Raw genomic sequence first — 27,035 nt, 5'->3', positions numbered from 1 at the left:
CTGTCCAATGACTTAAATTAGTGTGTTGGAGATCCAGTCTTTGCAGATGCTCTTTGTTCTGGCTTGCAGAGAGGGTCCTCATAAGGGAACCCCTTTTTTTTGTTTCATAGTTCAGAGAACCCCACTGCAGGTGTACCAGTGTACCAATATCCCCTCCAGACATGGCCAGACTTGATACTAAAGAAGGTGTGTCACAGAGGGGAGGGGACATCAGTACATCGGGAACACCAGAAGTGCATAGAGCCGCCCTATTTGCACATCAAGAAAACGCCATAGATGGCGGGAACCGGGTGATGAAAAATGGATGGCACCACTGGGACCTACGCTTTGCCGCTGGCTAGGTCATATAAACATACATTGTGGTGCACGTCCTATGTAAATCTAGATGGTTTTTCACAGGACAGAACTAAAACCCAACCATCCCACCATCCTGTTTTTTAGAATAGAAAACCCATTAAAAATTACGATTTGCCTAATAAATCTGTTTTTTTTGTGGCAGGTTTTTAAAAGACACACCCATGACACGCCCACTTTTTGGACAGAAATGACAGGTTTGTCGGGCTTTTGGTTAAATTGTGTCCCACACCTTTAGTAAATGTGTCGGCCCACTAAAAATGGACGCAAACGTGATAATTTTTCTGCTGGGGAAACCTTAGTAATTCAGGTCATTAAGTTTACCTAATTTTAATAAAACAAGCTTTTAAAAGTAAAGAAAGGAATTTAAAATTAGCAAAAAAAAAGAAAACACACACACACAAAAATACATTAATTCCTGCAAACACTTTATACATTTCAGAATATAAAAAAAAAAAGTCTACTAAAAAAAAAATAAAAAAAAAATTCACTTCCCTCAAGAAATAAAAGAAAAATCATCTTGGGATTTTCTTCGCATTTGAATTATTATGCAGATGTGCAAATGTTTCAGCATATCCATGGTGAAACTAAATCAACATAGCAGTCAATCTCATTGTTTAAAGGAAGTGCAATATTACAGAGTACATTTCCATCTAAAAGCTGAGCCAATTTCTCAGTAGCAATGGTTCTGTGTAAATAAACTTTCCATAATCCAAAACTGCAATTAGAGATAAACTCGGGTTATTATGTCGTTTGCTATTGTGGGTGACCTTATTTTGCACCGTCTAGTCGTCCTCTGGATGAGCAGCTCACACAAAGAGATTGTTTCCTATTTACAGGACTCATAAGAGACAGAGAACATGGGTCCCTAAGTGGCCGTGTTATAAATCAGGGAACACTGCCACGAAAATCTAGACCTGGAATCCTTTTTCTCTCATGTCAACTGGTTTCAGAAAGTTATATAGATTTGTAATTTACTTCTATTCAAAAATATCAAGTCTTCCTATACTTATCAGCTGCTGTGCGTCCTGCATGAAGTGGTGTATTTTTTCCAGTCTGACACAGTGCTCTCTGCTGCCACCTCTGTTCGAGACAGGAACTGTCCAGAGCAGGAGAGGTTTTCTATAGGGATTTGCTACTGCTCTGGACAGTTCCTGTCATGGACAGAGGTGGCAGCAGAGAGCACTGTCAGACTGGAAAAGATCTCTGAAAGGTACATACAGCAAAAGCAACTTTGCAGAAAGTGTTCTACATCGATTCTGCAAAATTTGTTTAATTGTGAGCAAAGCCTGACCGTTTTTCCATTAACATTAATTCTTGTGAATAAACAGTACATAGAAGGATTGTGTGACTTTTACACGCAGTGGGGGGAGATTTATCAAACTGGTAGAAAGTAAAATTGTCATAGTTGCCCCTAGCAACCAATCAGCTTCCACCTTTCATTTTTTAAAGAATCTGTGAGGAATGAAAGTTGGAATCTGATTGGTTGCTAGGGGCAGCTTAGCGCTCGCTTCCCCTTTATACACTATGCTATTACATGTACAGACAGGGAGGAGCGGTAGGGGCTGCCCGAACAATCCTTAAATCGTTTGGGTGGCTTATTGAAGTCACACAGAATGACGGACAGAAGACCATCGCTGATCGTTGCCTTTCAACACTAGCTATTACATTGAACGGTTATCGGCCTGGGAGTCAGTAGCTGATTAAGTAAGGCTGATAATCATTCAGTGTAATAGGGCTCTAACTTTAAAAACCCTGGAAGTTTTAGGCTAGATTCAGATTCACACAGGATCACAGAGTGAAATCCGCTGCGGATCCCAAACTGTGATTTTCAATGAGATTACATACTCGCGAGTATGTAAATGCCGGCCCCCTCAACCCGCTGCCGCCCGGAGCATACTTTACCTTATCCGTTCTCCGGCTGCATCTAAGGTTCCTGGTCCCCATAGGTTCTGATCAGCCAATCAGTGCACAGCCCTGCGGCAGTCACTGATTAGCTAGGCAGCACCTACGGGAGATGGGAACCTCAGATGCCGCCAGAGCATAGACCAGGTAATGTATACTCCAGGGCAGCAGCGGGTTAAGGGGGCCGGCACTTACCTACTGTCAGGGATGACAATGTAATCTCATTAAATATCACAGTTTGGGATCCGCAGCAGATTGAGTGAAATCCACTGCGGATCCGTCCTGTGTAAATCTACCCTAAAGGGGTATTCCCATCTCAACTAATATTTGGAAAACCTATTTTGATCTTTTAGTGTGTATATATATATATATATATATATATATATATATATATATTAGCTAGGTATAGACCAGTCAGACCACTGCTGAGATGATGACAGGTGGCACACAAAGTCATAGTTTTGCTGTGCCCCTTCTCTTTGCCCTCCTCTCTCTCTGCTTGTCAGTGACCTCATTGCCATTCCGACACACCAAAAAGCCATCTATTGAGAAGCGTTTATTTCAGGGCTGTCAGTCACACTGAATTTATGAGCACTCTGCTGAAAACCACTCAAAGGTAGAATAGCAAAAGGCCATTTTACATTGTATACCTAATGCAGCAAGAGATCAGTTGACTCCCCTGTACTCCTCGTCCTTGGTACAGTACATGCTCATTTTTGCTAAACGTTAAATATATATGCTTGTAAGCCCAGCTAGCATACAGAATGATTTTTGATGTTTTTTTTTTTTACTATCATATCATTATGATTACTAGCTTTGTCTCCTTTTGATACAATATACAATACAATCTATTGGAAGATTTTCTTTGTCCATCTTTCTGAGTACACCAGGGACCTTACATCTCTCGGAATAAGAGAAAAGATACAATTAAAACAGTACTGCACATTATCTTTGTAATATATTTTGGAACTTCTCATGGGCTGACAGCACTGACCTAGATCTTCTTATTGTTGACAACGCTTTTACTGTTGTAAAAAAAAAGAAGAAAGAAACACTTTCCTCGGTCTTCCTAAAAGCACTCTTCCTAAGCATCCACTTTAGCACACTGAATGCTTATACGCTACTGTCTCTCCGCAGATTGTTCTTTGTAGCGTACACAGAAAACTACCATGGTCCTGATATAATTAAGTATAAGCGTATAGTTATAAAAAATAATAATAATAATAGTATTTATTTATTTACTCATTGTACAAATACTAAAACTCAATATCAACTCACTATTATGATATCTCAACCTACACATCACAAGCACAAATCTCTAATACGCTCAATTAAATACACTGTTTTTAATTATATACAATGAATGCAACTGATGTGACCATCATTGATAATTTATCTATAATGGGGTTTTCTGGTCAAAATGGACTGATGGCCTCTCAATAGGATAGCTCACCGAACCTGTGCTGCAGTTACACATCGCCACCACTACACAATGACTGGCGACAAACTCAAGTCACTGTGTAGTGCGGGCACTGAAGAGCTCATCAGTGTAGGTGGATTGCTCATCAGTCCATTTTACCTGAAAGACCCTTTTAAATAAAGTTCTTAGGAGAAAAAAAAAAGTATAAATAAAAGTAGCTGTTTATCCAATAATGTTCAATAAGCTAGTACACGCAATGTTTCTTAATGTGTGTAATGAAACCATAGTATCCTTTTACTGGCCATTTTTTATGAAAGCGAATGTACCATCAAGTACATTCGCTTTAAGTTCTGCCCATGGATAGAATGGCGCTGGTGCAGGGAAGCCAGTGCCGCGGTCCTTTTTTTGTACCACGGCCCAGTTCCTGTGTACAGTGCCATTTTGTTCATAGACACCGGCTGGGGGTGAAGCGCTGGCCTGCCCCCAGTTGGAGGAAACCTCTGCCCTTCTATGACTTGGCTCTATTCATTCTAATGGAGCCAAGTCATGGGGGAAGGGGTTCCTGCCACTGTGGGCGGGTCAGTGCTTCCCCCTCAGCCAGTGCCCGTGAACAGAACGGCGCCGTACACGGGAACCGAGTAGCAGTTCAAATAAGGAACCGCTGCACCAGCTGCCCTGCACAGGCACCACTTAAAGCAAATGTATCTGATGGTACCATATGATTGTGGTAGCCTTTAATAATCTTTAAAAAAAGCGGTAAGCAAGAAACAAGGTATATAAAAACTATAAGAGAAAAAAAAGAAACATGTTTAACTGGCCTCCATTTTCCATCATCAGTCATAAGTAAAAAAAAAAAAAAAAAAAAAGGACTACACAATCTAAGAATGCACTATATTGTTAACAGTGGTTTGTGCTGGTGCATCTAGTCTAGTCTTTGCAACTTTTTTAGTTGGCCTAATTTTATGCAAAACATGTGCGCCATAAAGGGGCACAATTTTTTAATTGCTGACACACCCCTATATGCAGAAGCCACACCCACTTTTAGTAAGTCAGATGCCCTTGTCGAGCAACCACAAACCAAGTCCCATTGAGTACAATGGGATATATGAACTGTACAGTAGTTTCCAGGGTGTGTATTTTTACATCCCTTCTTTCAGGTGTATTCCATGTGGATTGTGTATTTTTCAATCCCCCCAAAAATACCATGTGAACATACCCTTAGGGATTCCATAGGGAAAGAACACAGCAAATTCTGCAATTCTCCATGATTTCTTCAACAGATTTTGGGGTTGAATTTATATTTTACTTGACTGATGTATGCCAGGGAAAAGATACCTTTGTGCAAACTACCTTGTTTGCATAAAAATCGGTGCCTTTTCCCCCAGTGTACCCCCCACTTGCTTAATGCAAGGGGGTGCGGCAAGGCAGGGAGGACACCAGAGCTTGCATTTGGGGACTAATCTACACCTGCTCTTGATAAATCACCCCCCTCCGTTGACTTTAAATATTGTACCACAGATTTGGGGTCTAATCCATGCACTGGCCACTTGACATGGTTCTTAAATAGAATCAATACAGAATCATATAAAAAAAATTACATGCCCCCCCCCCCCCCACAATGCATATTTAAAACAGAGGAATATTATCCATACCATATAAACTACGATTCCCACTGGGAATAATGGGATGTGGTTTGACAGTATATTTGCATTTTTCGCACCTTGACAGAAGCTTAGCCATTTCCTTTCCAATCCCCATATTTGCTACTATAGAATTTATTACTCTACAAAAGCAAAAATATATATATTTTTTTTCAATGTCACCTCTACCAGCAAAATAGCTGTAGCTAATGAAAAGTCATATGGCAAAATGCATGAGCTACTTGTAAGTTCTCAACAGGAAATCATCACACCTCTTGTTTGTCATCTACGAGCAGTCAGTTAACATATACCCTTGATCAAGCTATCTCAATAGACATCACCTTCTTTTACGCTTGCCAAGTCCTTCACTTAGTCAATATGCATGCATTACACACCCTGGCCTCCAGCATCTGGAGTTTATAAATGACTTTCTTATTTATTGTCAGTCAGAAGTGTTTAACCCTAAATAACTCGGTAAAATTGAGCACACAGCAATGTGTGTGCGTATATATATATATATATATATATATATATATATATATATATATATTCTGCTAAACAACTTAAGATCTGGAGTCTGCGGAAGTCATTAGCAAATAAGGTCACACATATAATATGGCTTATGATAACACATAACATTGGTTTATAAAAACAGATAATTGTTCAGGACCAGTCAGTTGTGCTAGTCTTAAAGGGAAACTGCAGAGAGAAAAAAAAAATCTTTCAAATCAACTGGTGTCAGAAAGTGCAAGAGATTTGTAATTTACTTCTGTTTAAAAAAATCTCAAGTCTTCCAGTACTTATCAGCTGCTGTTTGTCATAGACATAGACATAGATATGTAGGACATACATCAGCTGATAAGTACTGGAAGATTTAAGATTACTGGAAGACTTGAGATTGTTTTAATAGAAGTAAATTACAAATCTCTGGAACTTTTCGAAACCAGTTGATTTAAAAGGAAAAAAATGCTGGAGTAACCCTTTAAGAGATCCACTCCCTTTTTGGCTTTGGCCCATTTATTTCTTTGGGTGTAATGGTAGCTCTTAAAATTTTTTGGTTTGCCATTGATGAAAAAAGTTTAGGATGAAAAATACAAGTCCCTCTCAGATAAGTATGAATGGAATATTATGTAGTGTCTATATAACAAAATATATTCTCTATTGACCCAATTTAAAGGGCAACTCCAGATTTTTTTTCTTTTAAATCAACTGGTTTTAGAAGTGCCAGAGGCTTGTAATTTACTTCTAGTAAAAAATCTCAAGTCTTCCAGTACTTATCAGTTGCTGTATGTCTTGCATATCTATGTCTATGACATACAGCAGCTGATAAGTACTGGAAGACTGGAGATTTTTTTAAAGAAGCAAATTACAAATCTCTGGCTCTTTCTGAAACCTGCTGATTTGAGAAAAAAAAAAAAAAGATTTTTGCTAGAGTACTCCTTTAAAAAATTAGGTGCGGGAGGAGGCCACACTTCTTCCCCACCTTGCTGCGACAATAAACTTTCCAGACCTTTCTGAACCTGACCACTACATAATCTTAATCTGACTTTTTGTTGTGGTCCTGGGAACCAGTAGGACACCAGTAGAGATGGGCGAACCGGCCGAGGTTCGGGTTCGTATGAACCTGAACTCTCGGCTTCTGATTCCCGCTGTCTGCCCGCTCCGTGGAGAGGGTGGATACAGCCTGAGGACCGCCTGGAAAACTGGGATACAGCCATAGCCATAGGCTGTATCCCAGTTCTCCAGGTGGTCCTCAGGCTGTATCCACCCTCTCCACGGGAGCAGGCAGACAGCAGGAATCAGACGCCGATAGTTCAGGTTCATACGAACCCGAACCTCGGCCGGTTCGCTTACCTCTAGACTTCTGCTGGAGCTGCCCTTTAATCTCGTGTAGGTCCTACAGTGTTGATGTGGCTGCCATCATAATTTTTTAAGTATAGAAAAACAAAATTTACAGTCAGAGCTGACAGTGTTAAAGACTGCATGTAAAAAAAATATTTTAGCACCTATAAGCATAATTATATATATATATATATATATATATATATATATATATATATATATATATATTATGCTTATAGGTGCTAAAAATGTTCAAAACTTAATTGGGCAAGATTCAGACCACAGTCAAAAAACAGAAATAGGGGTAGTAAACAGGTCAAAGTAAAAAAGGGCAAAAAGGAGGGTGGGTAGAAAATCTAGAAATAGTAAGGGATTATGATGGAGCTTTACTTCATAGGAGAACAAAGAATGTGAAGAACAAAGGCATCCTGTGGGAGGAGAGTGATGAAATCCATCAATGGTTTACAAGGAAGAGCCCAGAGCAGTGCGTATTGATAGATAGAAAGAATGGGACTGTCAGACAAGGTGAAAAAAATGGGGAAAACATTGTAAATAGAATACATAAAAGAAACTGAGCTAACAAGACCAATAAAGAGAAAGAGGAATAAGAGGAGCGTGCTGCGACTGTCACACTGACACAGAAGTACCGCTGCTCCACTAATGACTTACTCCACCTGTACAAGTGCACCAGAAGGTGGCCGAGTGCAGAGCCCAGGGCTTCCCCGCCATGCTGGGCCTAATGATTTCATTATTACATCAGTTTATATTATTTTACTATTGTAGTTCATTTTGCTATAATTTAGTTACTATGCTTATTGCTTACACATAGTATTGCTGTCAGTATTTTGGTCAGTCTTTTTTTCAACTAAAACCAGGAGTGGAGTGAAAACAGAATATCTCCATTATAATTTTTTTTTCTTGACATAAACGCATGGGGGGGGGGGGGAGATTTATGAAACTGGTATAAAGAAGAATTGTCTTCAGATTCCACCTTTCATTTTCATTTGGAAAAGTGGCCATCAGTGCACACTATGGCCTCATTTGTCAAGCTTTCTGAAGCTTTTTCCTACAGCAACCAATCGCAGGTCAGGTTTCAGGTTATGATATTTTGTGATTGGTTGCTGTGGGAAAAACCAGACATGTGAGTTTTGATAAATCTGGGCCATTGTATAAGTAAAACATCCAAAATGTCCACTGTTGGAATTCCAGCTTTTTTTTTTTTAATACAACATGTGCTCTGATGGCCGCTTTCATAGACTTTACTAAAACAAATTATTAGATTAATAACAAAACCACTTTAATACCAATTTTATTGCCAATTTTATTTATTTATTTGAACCCAGCCTTACTGTCATGTTACACAGTTTGTCATGATACCAGTTTGATGTTATTTCACACCATTCAGAGAAAACCAGAAAAAAATATACACTACACTTTACACTATACATTATACTCTCTCAGCATGGGAGCCTATGGGTGACAGATGGCAAGTGGATGGCATCCAACTGAGCTACCAAGTAATACAACTATATATTTGTTTTTAACATGGGAGCCTATGGGGGTGGTTGGCCTCCTTTAGAGGCATCTATCACAACTTGTCAGTAAAAAAAAAAAAATATAATAATTTCTATGTTAATGTATATATTTTCTTTTAACATGGGAGCCAATAAGTGGTGGGTGACTGATGGGTGACATCCATCATAGACATCAAAAGTTGTATTGCACTTTATATAGGAATATCAACACTTAAAAACTAAAATCGCTGCACTTTTTAATTTTCACAACCCCCATATTTTAGTTGACAAATTTAGTGAAGCTAGAGATATAAAATTGTCAAATATGAACAATCTGATCCCATTTAAAGGGATTATCCAGCGCAACAAAAACATGGCCACTTTTCTAAACATAACTCTTGTCTCCGGCTTGGGTCCAGGTTTTCTAACTCAGTTCCATTGAAGTGAATGGTGATTAAAAGGGTTATCCAGCACTACAAAAACTTGGCCACTTCCCCCCCTCTCTTGTCTCCAGTTCAGGTGTGGTTTGCAATTAAAAGGGTTATCCAGTGCTACAAAAACTTGGACACTTTCTTCCAGAGACAGCCCCACTCTTGTCTCCAGCTTGGGGCGGGTTTTGCTGCTCAGTTCCATTGAAGTGAATGGAGTAGGGATGGTCCAAACCGAGTTCGGTTCGGGTCCACACGAACCCGAACCCTCGGTAATGATTCCCGCTGTCTGACCACTCCGTGGAGCGGGCGGATCCAGCGGGAGGACCGCCTGGAAAACTGGGATACAGCCATAGCCATAGGCTGTATCCCAGTTTTCCAGGCGTTACTCCCGCTGGATCCGCCCGCTCCACTGAGAGGGCAGACAGCGGGAATCTGCTGCCGAGCGTTCGGGTTCATACGAACCCGAACCTCGGAAAGTTTGGACCATCCCTAGAATGGAGCTTAATTGCAAACTGCACCTGAACAGGACAGAAGAGTTTTGTTGTCTCTGAAAAAAAGTGGCCATGTTTTTGTAGCACTGGATAACCCCTTTGAGATCCATTTTCTTCAATGGAACTAAGTTTGAAACCTCACCTAATCTGGAAACAAGAGAGGGGGGAAAGTGGCCATGTTTTTGTAGTGCTGGATAACCCTTTTAATTGCAAACCACACCTGACCTGGAGACAAGAGTTTTTGTTTCCATCCATGTTTTTGTTGCACTGGATAACCCCTTTAAGAACGTCTATCTTTATATACTGCTCATGTGTTTTATTAGAAGCAGGGCACAGCATTATGTTCAGAACAATATGTGACAGTAATCATATGACAGCTCCATCTATACATAGGAACAATACCCCAACCAGTCAGACTGCAGCTTTGAATGTCGGTCATAAAATAAAAACAGAAACCTGAACTATTGCCATGAGTATGTCCTCCCCATTTTTTTTTAGAATTCTCCCTGAATGAATTAGAACAGAAAAGGAAATATCAAGTACTTACTCAGATAGGGGGGCTTGTAAGGCGCTCTGGTCCCGGAGAGCAGGCCATCCAGCTCCTTTCTCTCCTGTGCATTCCCGCCACCACTTCCATTGCCTACTCCTGCCAGCCCTTGTAATGCCTTTTCCTTTCCGAAAGTAGAAAAGGACCTCTCCCCACCTGGAGGCACCTCGGGTGCTTCAAATACTTCAGTGTCCGGAACAGAGTCCATGCCGGGCACGTGAAGATTGCTGCGGTAGTCTGCCGCCTGGCGGCCATCACCGGAGGGTACAAAAGAAGGCATCCAGCAGCGATCCGAATGGCCCAAAGCTTTACACTCTTCTGTACAGTTGGAGAACAAGTCGGCTCCTGTAGAGGGGCACATCGGAGTCAATAGAAGCAATAACAGATTGGTATCCATTGCAAGGCAAACCACTTATTATTGGCTTCATAATAATGCTTGGTTTTTATTAAGAGAATGAACAATCTGACACCATGGCTTTTAGCCCTGACAAAAATTTGATACTTTAGACCTCCAAAATGATAACTAATACCAAAAAAATCAATGAACGTAGACGCGAAAAGCACTTACAGTCATGTGCTGATGGCCATAAATAATCAATTTAACCCATAATCCTCATTGTGATGATTTGTTAATCTCCAGATGGATAATGAGCTATTAGTTGGTGCGTTGGGTGTATTAAACTACCCTTCATCACACTCTCCGTAGATCACGTTGATAAATGAGTAAGTAGGGTTATATAACATGAAGTCCCAGCTCCCCAATTAACTCGTTCTACAATGGCGCTCGGATCACAGGTTGGTATAATTCAGAATATGGCTCTTAGCCTGTGAGACATGTTGAAATTGTATTCTGCAGTCAGGAGTCTGGAAGTACCAGAAAGGTCAGTATTACCAGCTGATTTATTCATCCCTACATCAGAACTCTTATGTCCACCAGCCTGATGAGATTTAATTGGGTGAACCGTATATGAAACATCAGAGGGCATACATAATATATTCTACTAGAAGGTGAAGTATTTACTGAAAGTGCAAGATTTTTTTTTTTTTTTTTTTTTTGTAGTTTCCCTACAATTTATATTAAAGTATCTAAGAGAAATTCTTCCTATCATTTCTCTCAAAGGAAGAAAAATAGAGAATAAAAGAAAGTAGCTTTGAAAAATATATTATAACCAATCTTTTTTCCCCCTCCTACCTTCCTTTCATTCCTCCTTTCCTTCCTTACTTATTTCCTTAGGCCCTCTTCTCTACCTTCCTTCATTTGTACTTTCATTCCTCCCTATACTATTCTCCTCCTCCTTCCATTCTTCTAGCTTTCTTTCCCTTATTTTTCCCCTTTTTCCTACTTTCCCTCCTATCTTACTTTTCTGCCAATGGAAGAAGAATGGAGAATGGGAGAAATCAGGCACGATCATTTTTTATATTTGTGTGTGGGGGAAGTACGTATCGCTTTAATTGTAACATATCACATTGTATTAGTTACAATGTGATATGTTACAATTAAAGCGATACTTACTCCCCCCACACACAAATGCATCACCACTGAGATGTAAATGGTTCCTCAGTTGCATTTAGACACCCTCCTCCCCCCCCAGCAATGTCACATGCGGAGGCGTATAGGATTACAGCGCTGGACTGAGGTGGGGAGAGGTGACTCAAAGGCCAAAAAACTCTGGTGCCTCAGTGGCATGGTCCACCCAAAATCAAAAGTATTTTTAGACAGTAAATCTGTGGAACAGTCTACCCCTGGATCTGGTAACAGCAAAAAAAAACAAAAAACAATATAGGGCTTCAAAACAGGCTTAGACAAGTTCTTAGACCAAAATAACATAAATGCATATGTATAGAATCGACCCATCACCCATCCCCCTTCTCCTTATCCATCCCCTTGGTTGAACTTGATGGACATGCGTCTTTTTACTAACTATTTAACTAAGAAGGCAAGAAAAGAAGACCATTAAAAAATATATGTTATGCATGTCCAGCAGAAGCCCTGACCGATGGCGCTGAGAACACTGAAAATAGGGGAGACAGTATAACTTTAATCTCTTTACTCATGCCTTCCTTCTTTCTTGTCATTCTACCTTCCCTCCTTTCCCCATCCTTTTTCCCTCTCTTCCTTCCATTTTGCCTTCCCTCTTCCTTTTTTACTTCTAACCTGCCTTTCTTCCTTCATCCCTTCCTACCTTCCTAACATCCTCCTTCCATTTTTAGTTTCTTTCATTGTTTTTCCTACCTTTCTTTTTCCTTTCTTTCCTACTGTCCTTCTACCTTCTTTCTTCCTTTCTTCCTACTCTACTTTCTTTTTTTACATTTCCACCTTTCTCCTTTCATCCCTCCTTTTCTTCTTATCCTCTTGCTTCATCCTTCCTTCTTCCTTCCTTCCTTGCTACACTTATACTTCCTTCCCTCCTTCCTTACATTCCTCCTTCCCACCTAAACTTATACTTCCTTCTTCCTTTCCTCCCTTCCTACACTTATACTTCTTTCCTTTCCTTCCTTCCTTACCGTCCTTCCTTCCTTCCCTCCTGCCTTTCCTTTCCTTCCATCCTTCCTCCCCTCCCTCCCTTCCGTCCTTTTCTTCCTTCCTTCCTTCCTTCCTTCCTTCCTTCCTTCCTCCCTTCCTTCCTTCTTTCTTTCTTTCCTTCCTTCCTTCCTCCCTTCCTTCTTTCCTTCCTCCCTTCCTTCCTTTCTTCTCTCCTTCCTTCCTTTCCTTCCTCCCTTCCCTCCCTCCTTCCTTCCTTCCTTCCTTCCTTCCTTCCTTTCCTTCCTTCCTGTCTTAATGTCTTCCTTCCCTTCCCCCTTCATTCATATCTTTCACTTTTTTTCTTTGTCAATGTTTTTCTGATTTTTTTCTCCATCTACTCACTTTTTTTACTACATCCCATGTTTGTAGTATGCCTCCTGTAACCTTTCAATACAGACTGTGTAAGCTTCAATTGCAAATGCCTACGATTAGCTGCTTTCAGTGCTCGTGTAATGTAAGATGTGGCTGCTGATACCATTGACTAATCACTAGATCTATTCCAGCAAACACATGTCCTCACCAGCTTCCGGCCTATTCTCTATTATGTCCCCTAAACCTATTAAGCCTTTCTGAGTGACATCTGACATTTTGATTGATTTTAATCTTCCTTACTAAGCAAGAGTGATGTGACTTTCTTACTTTCTATGGAATTTTCTTTTTACCTCCAGTTACATTCATATTTGCACTGATGCTATTCAATACTGGCTACCATGATAAAGATATATATATATATATATCTATATCACAAGCTACTGTATAGTGTATACATAACATATAACACCCTGGAATGTGTTTTTTCCAATATATAACCTCAATTTGTCACTGGCACTAAACATTTGTTCGGCTGAAAGAACAGCAATGAAAGGTTGGGATGTGAGGCGCAGGCCTGTGATTGATTTGCACACAGACATGCACTGTGGGGTTGTTTATAATTTTTCAGTAATGCTTGTGTACACAATGCCATATGTATGCTAATGTGCCTCCCCATACCGACTGTGTGCACAGAGCTTTATATCAATATTATACAAGACATAGTACAAGGGAGGAGAAGCACATCTAAGCTCCTAAACACAAGTAGTACCGATAGTCTATAAATATATTTTAACCACTAAATATGTGCACAATTATATCACTATTATACAGTTAATGAGTTTCAGGGTTATACATGCTGATACATTTGGCATTGGTTTTACATTAAAAAATTCAGCATTTCTTGAGCATTGTAGCATTGTTTCTTGAGCATTTACATAGGGTTTTTAGAAAAGCTACCACAAGATAACACAACTATAAAAAAAAAAACAACACACTATCTAAACCAGGGATGGGGAACTTTCGGCTCTCCAGCTGTTTCAAAACTACAATTCCCATCATGACTCCCATAAATGATGAGAATTGTAGTTTTGCAACAGCTGGAGGACCAAAGGTTCCCCATCCAAGGTCTAAACAGAAGTGGTGGTTGTACAAAATAAGTGTGTCTATAGCAGACACACTTCCTTCCTTCCCTTCTTCCTGCAATTATGCTTCCTTCCCTCCTTGGCTCCTTTCTTTCTTCCTTCCCTCCTTCCTTCCTCTTCACCTTCCTTCCTACACTTAGGGGCCTATTCCACAGATAATTCGGGCGATTATCGCTCTGTGGAATATAGACAACGATCAGCCGATGATCATGTCATCAGTTGATCATTTATTTAGGTTCAAACCTAAAATCATTGGGCGACCAACGATTTCACAAGCACCTAAGCATGTTGCAGGTCTTCTCCTGCGTTCTTTCTTCCTCCCGGTCCCAAGTGCAGCAGCAGCGTCGGTGCGGCCTGACTTAACTGACAGACCGCTCAGCCAATCACTGGCCAGGACCGCCACGACCAGTGATTGGCTTAGCGGTCTGTCAGCTAAGACAGGCTGCACCGAAGCTGCTGCTGCACTTGGGACCGGGAGGAAGAAGGAGCGCAGGAGAAGACCTGCAACATGTTTATGTAATGTATGGTGTTTAAACAAGGGCTGCAAGGACATCGGTAACAATGTCCCTGCAGCCCTCGCTAAACGATTATCCGGCCGTGTAATAGGCCCAGTAAACGAGCGGCGATCTAGCAGATCGGCCTTCGTTCACATTATTGATCGGGCCCCCATCAGCCTGTGGAATAAGACCCTTAGGCTACATTCACACATCCGTTTGTTTTCAAGGGTGACAATCTGGTTCCTCTAATTTTTATCCAAAATCTGTAAAAAATTATCCGTATTGTATCCATAGTGTCTTCTGTATTGTAATATGTCTGCAAATAAAGGTGTAGTAAAGAAAAAAAAAAGGGGGGGGGCAAAAATGATGTCATTAGCTGTCCCAACCCCCCCCCCAAAAAAAAAGGTCACATGGTCTCCTGGGTGCCATTTTACAGTCATTTCTATCAGGGAGGATATTTCTGGCAGGAGGAGCTGGGTGAGGTCATAAAAAACGTACCTGTGATACTGATAGTTTTGCGGACGGTTTGGCGGACTGCAATGTACTCTCCGCAGATTTTGCACTCTCCATACGGTTCTATTGGGAAGTCCGTTTCAGAATTGCGAACCGTATTACAATATTTCCTATTTTTTTTTGCGTAATCTGCAAATTAACTGGATGTATGAATAGCACCATTGACAATAATGGGTTGTGATGGATTCCCATTACTGGTGGAAGCTTTGGCTGCCCATGCATGATGGGAACTATAGTTTTGCAACAGCTGGAGAGCCAAAGGTTCCCCATCCAAGGTCTAAACAGAAGTGGTGGTTCTACAAAATAAGTGTGTCTATAACAGACAGTATGTCACTTTACCAGTAATGGGCCTTTTTTTGCATTGTGACTCTTGACTTTATGGTTTCATATAGGATTGCAGCTAAACCCCGCTACATAATCTCTCTCAGAGAGCAAATGTCACTATTCTGCCAGGTTCCAGCCATATGTGTATGTATGAGCGATGACTTTCATAAACTAATAGCGTATCCTGCGTTCTGTCAGCGCATTCCTGCCCAATCGCTTATAATATCCATTTAGTATTCATCTAATGCCCTATCTTATAATTAGATTCATAATGTTAACTGTTCTGTCATCTCGGTGCCATAAATGCACTTTGTGAAAATAAAATAAAAAATAAAAAAAATAAAAAAAAGCAGAATCATCAACAAGTGGTAAAGGGCAGCAAATGGAAGAGCTTTTATTACAGATTAATCTCACTTTGTAATGACTTTTATTCTAAATGAAGCAATGTAGCACATAGTGGCTGTGCCTTCCATCCTAACCTTCCATTGATAATAAGTATGCAGAAGTCTGGAAATAAATTACTGATCAGTGAGCTGTTGAAGAATTCAGACGTGAACTGCAGCTGGGATTAAAGAATTGGAGAAAGGGCTCCGAGGAGGGGGATCCGAGACACATAAAGGGTTTTATACAGAAACTGACAACTTCAATCTTTTATACTCTGTCGTGCAAATAAAAATAATGAGAGCAGAGAACGTATTAAATAATTGTAAGGACTTTAAAAAAAAAAATCTTTCCGCTTAAGCGTGACCGACTGTGTTTTACCATTCGATGGTTCATGTTAAACATGAATGTATGAATTATTAGTAACAGGGAGATAAAAAGGAGATAAAAGACAGATAAAAAAGTGAAAAATCTAGAGGTAAAAAAAAAAAAAAGCAGATAGAGTATAGGTTTCATGTGTGTTTGATAAAGGATGCAGCTGCGGAATTACTTGGCACTATGCAGGCAACAGGAAACGAGTAAATAAAAAAGTTACAAAAAGAAGAGAGATGCATAGATAAGACAGATAGAAAGAAAGATAGACAGATATCAGCTAGATAGTAGATAGGAATGGGATTATGATTACCAGCTGCCAGGCTTTGTTGGTTTTTAAAGGAATGAATGCGAAAGCCTCCAAAATAAATTACAGATTTTAAATCAACTGGCAGTGAATAGCACTGGATGTGAGAGGAGACATGTATTCATGAGACATTGTTCCTTCTCCATGGGAGAAGGGCAAAGGGCTTGAATATGTTAGTAAGGGAAAGGGTGGGAAAATAGATGGCTCCGGCTGGGAAGGAGAGGTGCACCCAGCCTGGATTGGCAATATCGCCTCCTCGTAGATAATAAAGTAGGAAGTCGTTTTTATTTATGGTCTCTTCCTAAGTTTAACGTATTGGGTTAGAAGTGCGAGGAGACATTTAAAGGTCACGTTTTATTAACATTCCTTAGCTACAGTCGAGCAAGTTTTACAGAAACATCTAACACTATTATTGGGCCGAGGGTGAGATATGGTTGTAGAAATATAATGAAGGAGTGAGAGGGGAACCATATAACTGGACTAAATATACCTTCGAGCGGGAAGGGGGGAGGGGGGGGCAAGCCATCTATTAGTATGGTGCTAACATCTAACCTAACTCATTAGATGAAAGACCAACAAATTACCAATATCATCGGAGCTGAGTGACTTTTATTTGCCTTTAATTTATATGGCACACTTACGCGGACGACGGCAGTCCGAGTGAATTAAATAATCCTATGAAGTCGGTGGAGTAGCTTAGCAACTGTTATTTTATAATTAATTCGCCCCAAATTATCTTTCCTCTCGCTGCAATTCCACTTTACTGCCGAACAGATAAACTAACCATGTCTATTAGCCATTGCTGTAAAATGTGTTTTTGGTTTTTCCTCATTGATAAATGATTGATATTATGGCTTTATGGCCTTGCAAATCACAACCTGCACTCACATTATGGAAATAACTTGTGTGTGTGTGTATGAGCCGGTGTGGCGGAGCAGGGCATATCAGTGGCTGAGAGGGGAAAAAAAAAAACGAAATTATTTCCAAATGAGTTGTCTAACTCAATCATTTCATTACGGCGAAGGTATTTATATGGAGAGAGTCTATTCCTCCTCAGCTGGGAGAGATAGCTGCAGGCCGCTTCCCTTATCTCCCAATCCGCAATCCATGCACAGTGTGTGGGCCTCAAAGCATGTCTGATTTAAAATCACCAACCATGGTGCTCAATAACCCACCGCAATGTTGAACATATTAAACTATAGCTCTAGACCAGTGGCCAGAGAAATTGAGAGACTACAGGTAGACCTAAGTTATAAATTAATGTCCACTCACTAAATGGACCATAAAATTGCCAAGAAGAAGCAAATTATCAGAGATCAATGATAACACCGCGCATGCATATTCCGAGAACAAATACCAAAGTCTGCCATTTTACAACGTCATGGCTTCGACCATAACTGCTCCAGCCGGCTGAATGCTATAAATAAAGACTGGCAAGGTTAACTCAACTCGTAACCACTTAACACAACTTGTAAAGCGCCAACTTCCGAGATGGAATTAAGCTCGGAGCTTTGGGATTTGTTGAACCTGTGTCGCTACATGTAACAAAAAACACTCTATAGTGTGGAACTAATGATCTGTCCATTATTTCACCAAATGTCAATTATCAGCTACACTGGTAGCAGTCAGGAATGGGATCAGCGTTACACATAACATCCTCCAGGGTCAGCCAAATGGCTCTCACTGTTTTTTCCCCTAAGCTATGTCAACAAAGGCAACAAATGGGTGACCACAGACATGCACTCTCAGCTTCTCTTAACACCATTTGGCATAGACATCTTTCAATTTCCCCCAGAAGTACACAGCACTTTAATGGAATTCCACAAAGACATCATATAAATAAATCTGTCTTCAGGGTGTAGGTCCCCGACATAGAGATGAATATGTCATGGGCAGGCATAGAGCACAGAGGAGTCCTGTGCTGGAGTCATGTATGGAAGCCTCGCTCTCGAACAGTGCACTCATTCTGTCTCTATAACAACCCACTGGTTATGGTGGGTCATGAGGTTCATGAGCTCAGCTTCTTATTTACAGTCTAATAGCAGGTAGGAAGCTGTGAGCTGCTCTTTGTGGCGGTGGGCTCTCTTAATTACTGGACCTGTGCAGCTTCACAGGTCACATATGCTGCTGATATCGCCAGGATTACATAACCTGCAATGCATGCTAATGGAGCAGGGCTGATCAGTACAACTCTATAGGTGAAGATAATGCAACAGGCTAAACAGTGTGGTAGAATCCATGTGTGGTACCATGTAGAAAATCAGTAGATATATAAAGAGAGAGAGAGAGATCCACCAAGGTATGCACACACATGCATATCTATAAAAATAATAAAAGATAAATAGATAGATAGATAGAAGATAGATAGATAGATAGATAGATAGATAGATAGATAAAAGATAGAAGATAGATAGATAATAGATATAAGAAAGAAAGAAAGAAAGAAAGAAAGAAAGAAAGATAGATAGATAGATAGATAGATAGATAGCAAATAGATGATAGATAAAAGATAGATACATGATAGACAGATAGCAGATAGATAGACAGATAGATAGATAGATAGATAGATAGATAGATAGATAGATAGACAGATAGATAGGAGATAGATTGGAGATAGATAGATAGATAGATAGATAGATAGATAGATAGATAGATAGATGATAGATAGATAGATAGATAGTAATAGATAGATGATAATAGATAGATAGATAGACTGACTCTGAGAGCAATTAAACCCAGAAGACATAGTATAATGATATACACCATTTAGTTTTTCTATATACTTTTTCCCATTTTATTTATTTATTTTCACCCTAAAAAAAAAAAAAAACCTTAATCTATCTATAAGTTTTTGTATTTAATTCAAATCCTAATATACTGTACAAAGGCTTCTGGTGGTCACTATTGTTCTTATAAATAATGTTACTTTCTATGATTATCTGTCACTACTTATGACCAGCTTTTTATAACGTCTATCTTCAGACTACCTGTATAATGACTTGTTGCCTATCATGGCATCTGGGAACCAGACTTGCAGAAGTCTAATTACATATTTTTTTAATTAGTCAAACGCATCTATTGTCTGGGTATTGGCGATTTGCATAACAGATGCCAATTAAATATTCTGTGCTCCTTAATTACAAACCATTATGCTGGTAAACTAACCTTTTTAAAGCTCGACTGGGTTAGCAGCTTTGAAAAACCTGAGAAAAAAAACAACTCCTCAACAAAGTAGGACTACTGTCTGCTGCTAAGCCCCATTCAAACGCTTACATTAATAACCCGCTTCATAATAAAATAGGTCGAGACAGATCTCTTTAAGTCAAGACAACAATAAATCAGAGCCCCCACGTATAGGGGAAAAATAAAGGATTCTCTGTGCTGAATGTAAACTTCTGGCAAGCCTTAGTTAGTGTGCGGGTTCCCAGACATTAAATAGACGCTCTGTTCACTTTAGCATGAAGTCCCACAAGGAGCAGCGACCTCCAGGGATTCTTGGCTCTCCTGAACTCTCATTAGGCCTGCATATTAATGACTTGTAAAAATAGAAGGGGGCCTGGAGTATAGGCCTTGTCTATTGAAAGGATTTCCCATACAATGCAGCAAACTGCACACAAGGCAAAGGCCAAGACAGAAGCTCTCATATCTCCAGCAACGTCTGCTTCATAAACTCTGCCTGGTGTCTGCTACCAGTAATAGTGTGGATATCAGTGAGCTGGGAGCATGCAGACAGCTGGGGAGGGCATTTCTATAGACAGTGCCCTCAATTATGGCAGCTATTCACCATCATGGGAGTGGGGCTCCCAAGTCAAAATCCTCATAAGTACCAATGCGAAATTGCACACCAGACAAATAGCTATTCAGTCCATTGTTTCTTAAATCACTTTAAAAATTATACGTTGCTGTGTTACCAACAAACAAATCTTTCTTTCATCATCTATCATCCAGCTATTTATGCATAGAGTTTCTATCTATTTTATCCATCTATAAAAAAAATCATCTGTTATCTATTAATCTTCTATTTATTTATCAATCTTTTATCTACCTACCAGTCATATATCTAGTTGTCCATATATGATCTATCTATCTATCTATCTATCTATATCCTATCTATCTCCTATCTATCTCCTATCTATCTATCTATCTATCTATCCATCCACCTATTATCTATCTATCTATCTATTTCATTTCCTTTCTTTTATCTATCTATCTATCTATCTATCTATCTATCTATCTATCTATCCAACCATCCATCATGTATTGGTGTATATATCTTGTGGCTATTCTTAGATAACACTTATCTATCATTATTTATCCTTCTACCGTCACAGTTACTAAATAATATTTTAATGTGCTTTACTAACAGTGCTGAACCGTGTACATTTCTGTATTGCCAAATCAGTGTTATATGGAAGGGGCACAGCTTAATGTAAAGGGGAAGAGCACAAGTAAACATGTGTATAGAAGTGTATAGATTTATTATGTTCCCTGTGGTTAGTCTATCTATCTATCTATCTATCTATCTATCTATCTATCTATCTATCTATCTATATCTAATATGAGGAAACCACCAATGCCTGAGGTGCTATAAACCCTTTGGAGATCTCTCTGGTTAGTCTGTCTATCTATCTATCTATCTATCTATCTATCTATCTATCTATCTATCTCCTATCCATCTATCTATGCATCTTCATTCACATCTTATAAGAGGAAACTACCAATGCCTGAGGTGCTATAAACCCTTTGAAGATATCTCTGGTTAGTCTATCTATCTATCTATCTATCTATCTATCTATCTATCTATCTCCTATCTATTATCTATCTATCTAACTATCTACCTACCTATCTATCTTCTATCTATCTATCTATCCATCTATCTATCTATATATCTATCTATCTTCATTTACATCCTATAAGATGAAACCACCAATGTCTGAGGTGCTATGAACTCTTTGGAGATCTCTCTGGAAGCCTTTGCAGTCCTGTACTGTACATCACCACATACTGGTTGCTTTACAGAAAAGTCACATTGAAGCCATTCTGGTATTTTCCATGACACCCCTTCACCTAGATGTCATACACATGAATGGCAGCGTTCTTCACCTCCTTGTCACATTTAAATTGGCATATGATATAAAGTATTTTGGGGATTTCAGCTCTTGCTACTAAGGGGGATAAAGAAACCAATTCTGCTTGCTGCTCTCATCAGACTTACCAGAGGATTGACCTCGATTAGTGGCGTCATGATCACTGTCTCCTTGCTCACTGTCTCCGTGCCCACTATCCTTAGAGCTTACTATGTCTGCTTCCTGGAATGCAGAACTGCAAATACAAACAGCACAAGCATTGAGGAGAACGAGAAAAATCACATATTCTTCTGCCATCCTATGGACACAGTGGGAGCTGCAATAAATGGCAGTGTAGCTACAGTATGTGACTGATACAAGTGTTCCCCTCAGCGGTGTTACATGCAGAGAGAGGCAGATGAGGGCGCAATATTGGCACAAAAAAAGCAACAAAAAAAAAAAACATTCCAAAAATAATACATTATACATACTAACTACTTCATAGAAGGTATAAAAAAAAAAGCAATGAGATTTCCCTCTTTATGCAAAGGGTTGAGATTTTATTTTTCTCTCTCAATGACTAAATCCAATGAAAACATTGCAAATAATCCAAATAAAGGAGACGTCCAAACGCAGTTCCTACCTGTTTACCCGTCGAGGTCTGTCGACTAGATAACTGAGTTCAGTGCGTTGGTGTTTATTCTAAAAAAAAAAAATGGAACACAATTGAACTCTAAATGTCACTGCAAGAAACATGAAAGAGCTGAAAGCTACAAGACTGATGGATGAAAAGGTGGACGCGGCTCTCTGCTTAGGCCAAGAGCGATGGGAAGACATCAAATATTGAGAGGGCATGTTATCTCCTGGGCTGGAGAAGAACATACACACATATAAAGGGGCACCCTTCCCCTATGAGAGAAGGGAACCTGTGACAGATATAGCATGGGGTCTACACTCTACCACCAATAGGCCAATGCAAAATGGACGTATTTGCCCAATGTAACCAAGAAGACAGATACAATAATATATTGGATGCGGTCATTCGAGCAGCGGTTACATGTAAGGGAGGGGGGGGGGGGAGCAGCTCCTTCAAATACTTGCACAGTGTCGTAAACCAAACTCACTAAATAGACTGACATTTTATTTGGCAAACAGCCGCTCTATGCAGGAAAATCTCTCCCCTATTTGTTCAGCGTCAGTCTAGTCCCTCATTCACATTCAAGCAGTGTGGGCTACAGGGCTGCAACAGTTTTCTAGGGGAATTCTAATGCCAATAGAAAAAGAAGAAGAAGAAGAAGAAGAGGAGAAGAAGAGCTGCCTCCTCTTGATGCTCTTCCCGCTTCCTTCAGTATTCCATAGATTGTTACCCGGTGTATAATAAAAAGGAGGATGACATTATTTGAAATTAAAAATCTATTAGTGGAGATTGGCACTGCGGGAATTTCTAACATAAATCAATACGGGAAAGTGGAGCGTAGGCAAAGGGGATGGAGCACAGAGATGGAAAGGAGGACATAGAGATAGATGAGATTTCATGTGGCTAAGGGGATTTGCAGATAACAAGGGATCAGTAACATCTGGTTACAAGGGAAAAGTTCTTTATACTGTTATAACCTATTTAGCTGGAAAAGAGGGAATGAGGCAGCAGATGAAGAAGTGAATGGGGAGCGGACGTGACATCAATAGACAAGTGGTTTTCGCCTTACCTCACTGGACAAGATGCTGCCATTGGAGATGATATCAGGCTGCTGGTCAGCATAGCCTGTCACTATGGCCCCACAAGGGTTGTGCTCTGTGTCCGTGCTCCTGGAGGGGCTGCAGGGCTTGAGGAACATGAGGTCGGTTTTGGCAGACTCTGGGGTCAGGCAGACCTGGTAGCAGTAGTTCTGGTTGTGATGGTGGGAGCCAAAGCTGCCAGATTCCTCCACAGGTACCTGGGTGGCGCTGGGCACATTGGAGCTTTGCACCAGCATGATGTCTGACTTGCTGAGCTTCTTCTTGCGGGCTCGGGCATGTCTACTACAGCACGAGCAGCAGCAGACGCAGCAGTCACTGGCCAGGCAGCTGTAGATGTTCAGCTTCTTCTCCTTCTGGCACCTGATGGCCAGCACTATCATAGCCAGGAGGAAGATGAAGGAGACCGAGCCCAGGGCGATGATGAGGATGAGGGTGAGGTCGAGGGCGGTGTCGTTGGAGCGGCTCGAGCGGTGGTTCTCGTTGAATTTCTCCACAGCGCTGTCCACGATCTCCACCTGTATGAGGGACGTGGAGGAGAGAGGCGGCTGTCCATGGTCCCGAACCTCCACCACCAACTCGAAGGGTCTGTGAGGGTCTCTCTTACTGGTGATTTTCCGCGCCGTCCGTAGTTCCCCGGTCCTCCAGTCCATCCTGAACAAACTCATGTCGTTCCCGCGGAGGATGCTGTAGGTGAGGCGCGCGTTTTCTCCCTCATCCAGGTCCACGGCCACCACACGCGTGAAGAGGTAGCCGGGCTCGGCGGTGCGGGGCAGCAGCTCTTTGGCGGTGCCGTTCCGGCCGTGAGGGGAGATGATGGAGGGCGCGTTGTCGTTCTGGTCGACGATGACTATGTTGACGGTGGCGTTGGTGGAGAGCGGGGGGCTCCCGGCGTCCCGAGCCTCCACCATGAAGCTGAAGTCCTTGAGCTGCTCGTAGTCGAAGGTCCTGAGGGCGTACAGGTAGCCGTTCTCCGAGTTGATGGACACGTAGGTGGTGACGGACATGCCCTGGATGTCGCACTCCAGGATGGAGTAGGACACATGAGCGTTCTCCTCTTCGTCTCTGTCGGTGGCGCTGACGGCGGAGATATAAGCCCCCGGTACGTTGTTCTCCGTCACGTACACGTTATACACCGGCTGAGAGAACCTGGGCGCGTTGTCGTTGACATCGGCCACCTGCACCTGGATGGACTTGGTGGAGCTGAGGGGAGGGGAGCCCCGGTCCCGGGCCAGAACCGTCACCGTGTAGGACGGCACCAGCTCCCGGTCCAGGACGCCGTCCGTCACTATGGTGTAGTAGTTCTTATAGGACAGCTTGAGCCTGAAGGGCACTTCCCCGAGGATCTCGCAATGGATCTGCCCGTTCTCCTCCGAGTCCTTGTCAGTCACGCTGAAGAGGGCCACCACCGTGCCCGGGGGGGCGCCCTCGCTCACCGCCTCCTTGACGGTGCTGAAGCTGATCTCGGGCGCGTTGTCGTTCAGGTCCAGCACCTTCACCATCACCTTGCAGTGAGCGGGCACGGCGTTCGGCCCCAGGTCCTTGGCTTGCACGTACACCTGGTAGGTGGCGCTCTCCTCGTAGTCCAGCTCCCCGGAGATCTCCATGCGACCCGTCCTGGGGTCGATGCTGAAGATCTCCCGGACGCGGGGCGAGTTGTGGCTGCTGAACGAGTACACCACCTCCCCGTTTTGACCTTCATCCTCGTCGGTGGCATTGAGCTGGAGGACCAAGGTGCCGGGCGGCGAGTTCTCGGGCAGGGAGACGGTGTAGACGGGCTGGTCGAAGACGGGCACGTTGTCATTGGAGTCCAACACTTTGATGGTAAGGAGGGCAGTGCCCGTCCTCTGAGGGAAGCCCCCGTCCATGGCAGTCAGCACGTACCTGTGCAGTGCTTGTTGCTCCCTGTCCAGCTGCTTCTTCAGCACCAGCTCAGCAAACTTGTTGCCATCTCCTTGGGTCTGCACCTCCAGGGTGAAGAAGCTGTTGGTGGTCATCTCGTAGGTGCGGAGAGAGTTGTTGCCCACGTCCGGGTCGTAGGCGCTCTCTAAGGGGAAGCGAGTGCCCAGGGTGGCGCTCTCTGAGATCTCCACCTGGATGTCAGACTCGGGGAAGCTCGGGGGGTTGTCATTGATGTCCAGCACCTCGATCTCCACCCTGAAGAATTCTAAGGGGTTCTCCAAGAAGACCTCGAGGTGCAGCAGGCAGGAGGGGCTCTGCTTGCACACCAGCTCCCTGTCTATCTTCTCCTTGACATAGAGCACCCCATTCTCCAGGTTGAGCTCCAGGTAAGGGCTCCTAGAGTTGGGGGCAGTCTGGAAGCGGCGACTGGAGAGTTTTGTAATGTCCAAGCCCAAATCCTCAGCGATATTCCCCACGAAAGTGCCATGGTCCCTCTCCTCCTGCACCTTGTAGGCGAGCTGGCAAAGCACACCATCCACCAGGAACACCACAAGAAATAAAACAATCATCTCCAAGAGGGAAGAAAAAAAAGGTACAAAAAAAGAAGAAGAAGAAAAAGAAGAAGATGGAAAAGTGCACTTGTGTTATTCCTTGCACCGAGATGACTGGCTCCCAGTCCAGCCGATGGCTCCCCTCATCAGGATGCAATCCCTTATCACTCCAAGTCCTCAGCAAACGATAAATCCCAAGGAAGCAGTCCCGGGTCAGTGCTGGGAGATAGTCCTTAGCGGCTGACACAACCTGCTACATCCACTGCACATGGTGTCTCTGCTAGAAATGATTGATAAGCATCAAACTGCTCCTCAGGACAGAGAAGCTGAGGGGGTGACTAGTGTGACTGTACTTCCTGCAGCCTCCGCCACATTGCACATATCCCCACAGTAGTGACACATTGAAGCTTCCCCGGCTGCTCCAGCTGCTGTGATCTCTGCTGCCAGTGTCTGAGCTCCCAGCTCCCAGTTTAGCTGTTTTTGCGCAGCGCCCTCCTCCTGCCAACCAATAGGAGAGCGGGAAGCGCCGGGGTGGGGGCGGGGCCTGGCAGGGACGTCAGTCTATTAGCCACAGAGGCGTCATGTGGAGGCGGGAACCCGTGTGTGTGAGGGGAGAGGAGGGCGCGCGGGCGTGTGTGTGTGCGCGCGCTCCGGTCCCTCAGTCCAGGGCTGCACTTTTACCTCAGTCATGTACAAAACATACGATGTGCATAGATATTACAGATAGATGGGATATAGAGGCGCGCCGTGCCGTATCACTTCAGTGGGAAGGCGCTTGTCACACGGTATAATGGGAGATCTTCTAGTTCTTGTCATGGAGGTTCGCGGTCTCCTTTATGACGTGAGGTGAAGCCGGGCTTGGAAGGTGAGGAGAGGGAAAGGGGAGGAGGAGGCTTGTGAGACGGACAGGAAGGTTTGTAAGTCTTGTAAGGCGATAGCTGTGACCTCAGAGCTGTGTGAGAGGAAAGCGGCTCACTGACTGACTGACTGACTGCCGGCTGTGTGTGTGTGTGTGAGGGGATGGGCGGCACAGCTGGCAGCAAACAGTTAAAAACCTGTCACTGAACGGCAGCAGGTACGGATTGCCGCTGGTGGAGGTCACGTGACTGACCCCCCCCCCCCCCCAGCCCGGTCACCGGCCGTCCTGTCAGCCCGTTTATTCTGTGTATTTATAAGTAATTGGAACTTTTCGCACGAGCGGCTGCTGCCACGCCCCCTTGTCACTAAACTAATCTGGCAGAGCACGTCCTCTACAATAATCTGGCA

The 27,035-nt window shown here is 42.4% G+C and overlaps 1 protein-coding gene across 2 annotated transcripts in view; it reads right to left on the bottom strand.

Moving 5' to 3' along the window:
• The window catches only part of PCDH10 (protocadherin 10), a 59,298-nt gene extending 33,092 nt beyond the window's left edge, over positions 1-26,206 (bottom strand). The window contains exons 1-4 of one of the 2 annotated variants that reach the window (XM_069978609.1): positions 23,289-26,206; positions 22,226-22,284; positions 21,732-21,838; positions 10,145-10,489 (exon numbers count right to left, since the gene is read on the bottom strand). In XM_069978609.1, coding sequence (XP_069834710.1) covers positions 10,145-10,489; positions 21,732-21,838; positions 22,226-22,284; positions 23,289-25,787 — 3,010 coding nt within the window. In that variant the 5' untranslated portion in view covers positions 25,788-26,206. The remainder of the gene's footprint in view (positions 1-10,144; positions 10,490-21,731; positions 21,839-22,225; positions 22,285-23,288) is intronic. The other variant, XM_069978610.1, reaches the window with a different exon arrangement.
• Positions 26,207-27,035: the final 829 nt, after the last annotated feature.

Source organism: Dendropsophus ebraccatus, chromosome 7 (assembly GCF_027789765.1).
Source record: "Dendropsophus ebraccatus isolate aDenEbr1 chromosome 7, aDenEbr1.pat, whole genome shotgun sequence".
Taxonomy (NCBI): Eukaryota; Metazoa; Chordata; class Amphibia; order Anura; family Hylidae; genus Dendropsophus; species Dendropsophus ebraccatus.
This window is presented reverse-complemented; position numbering and strand designations above follow the sequence as displayed.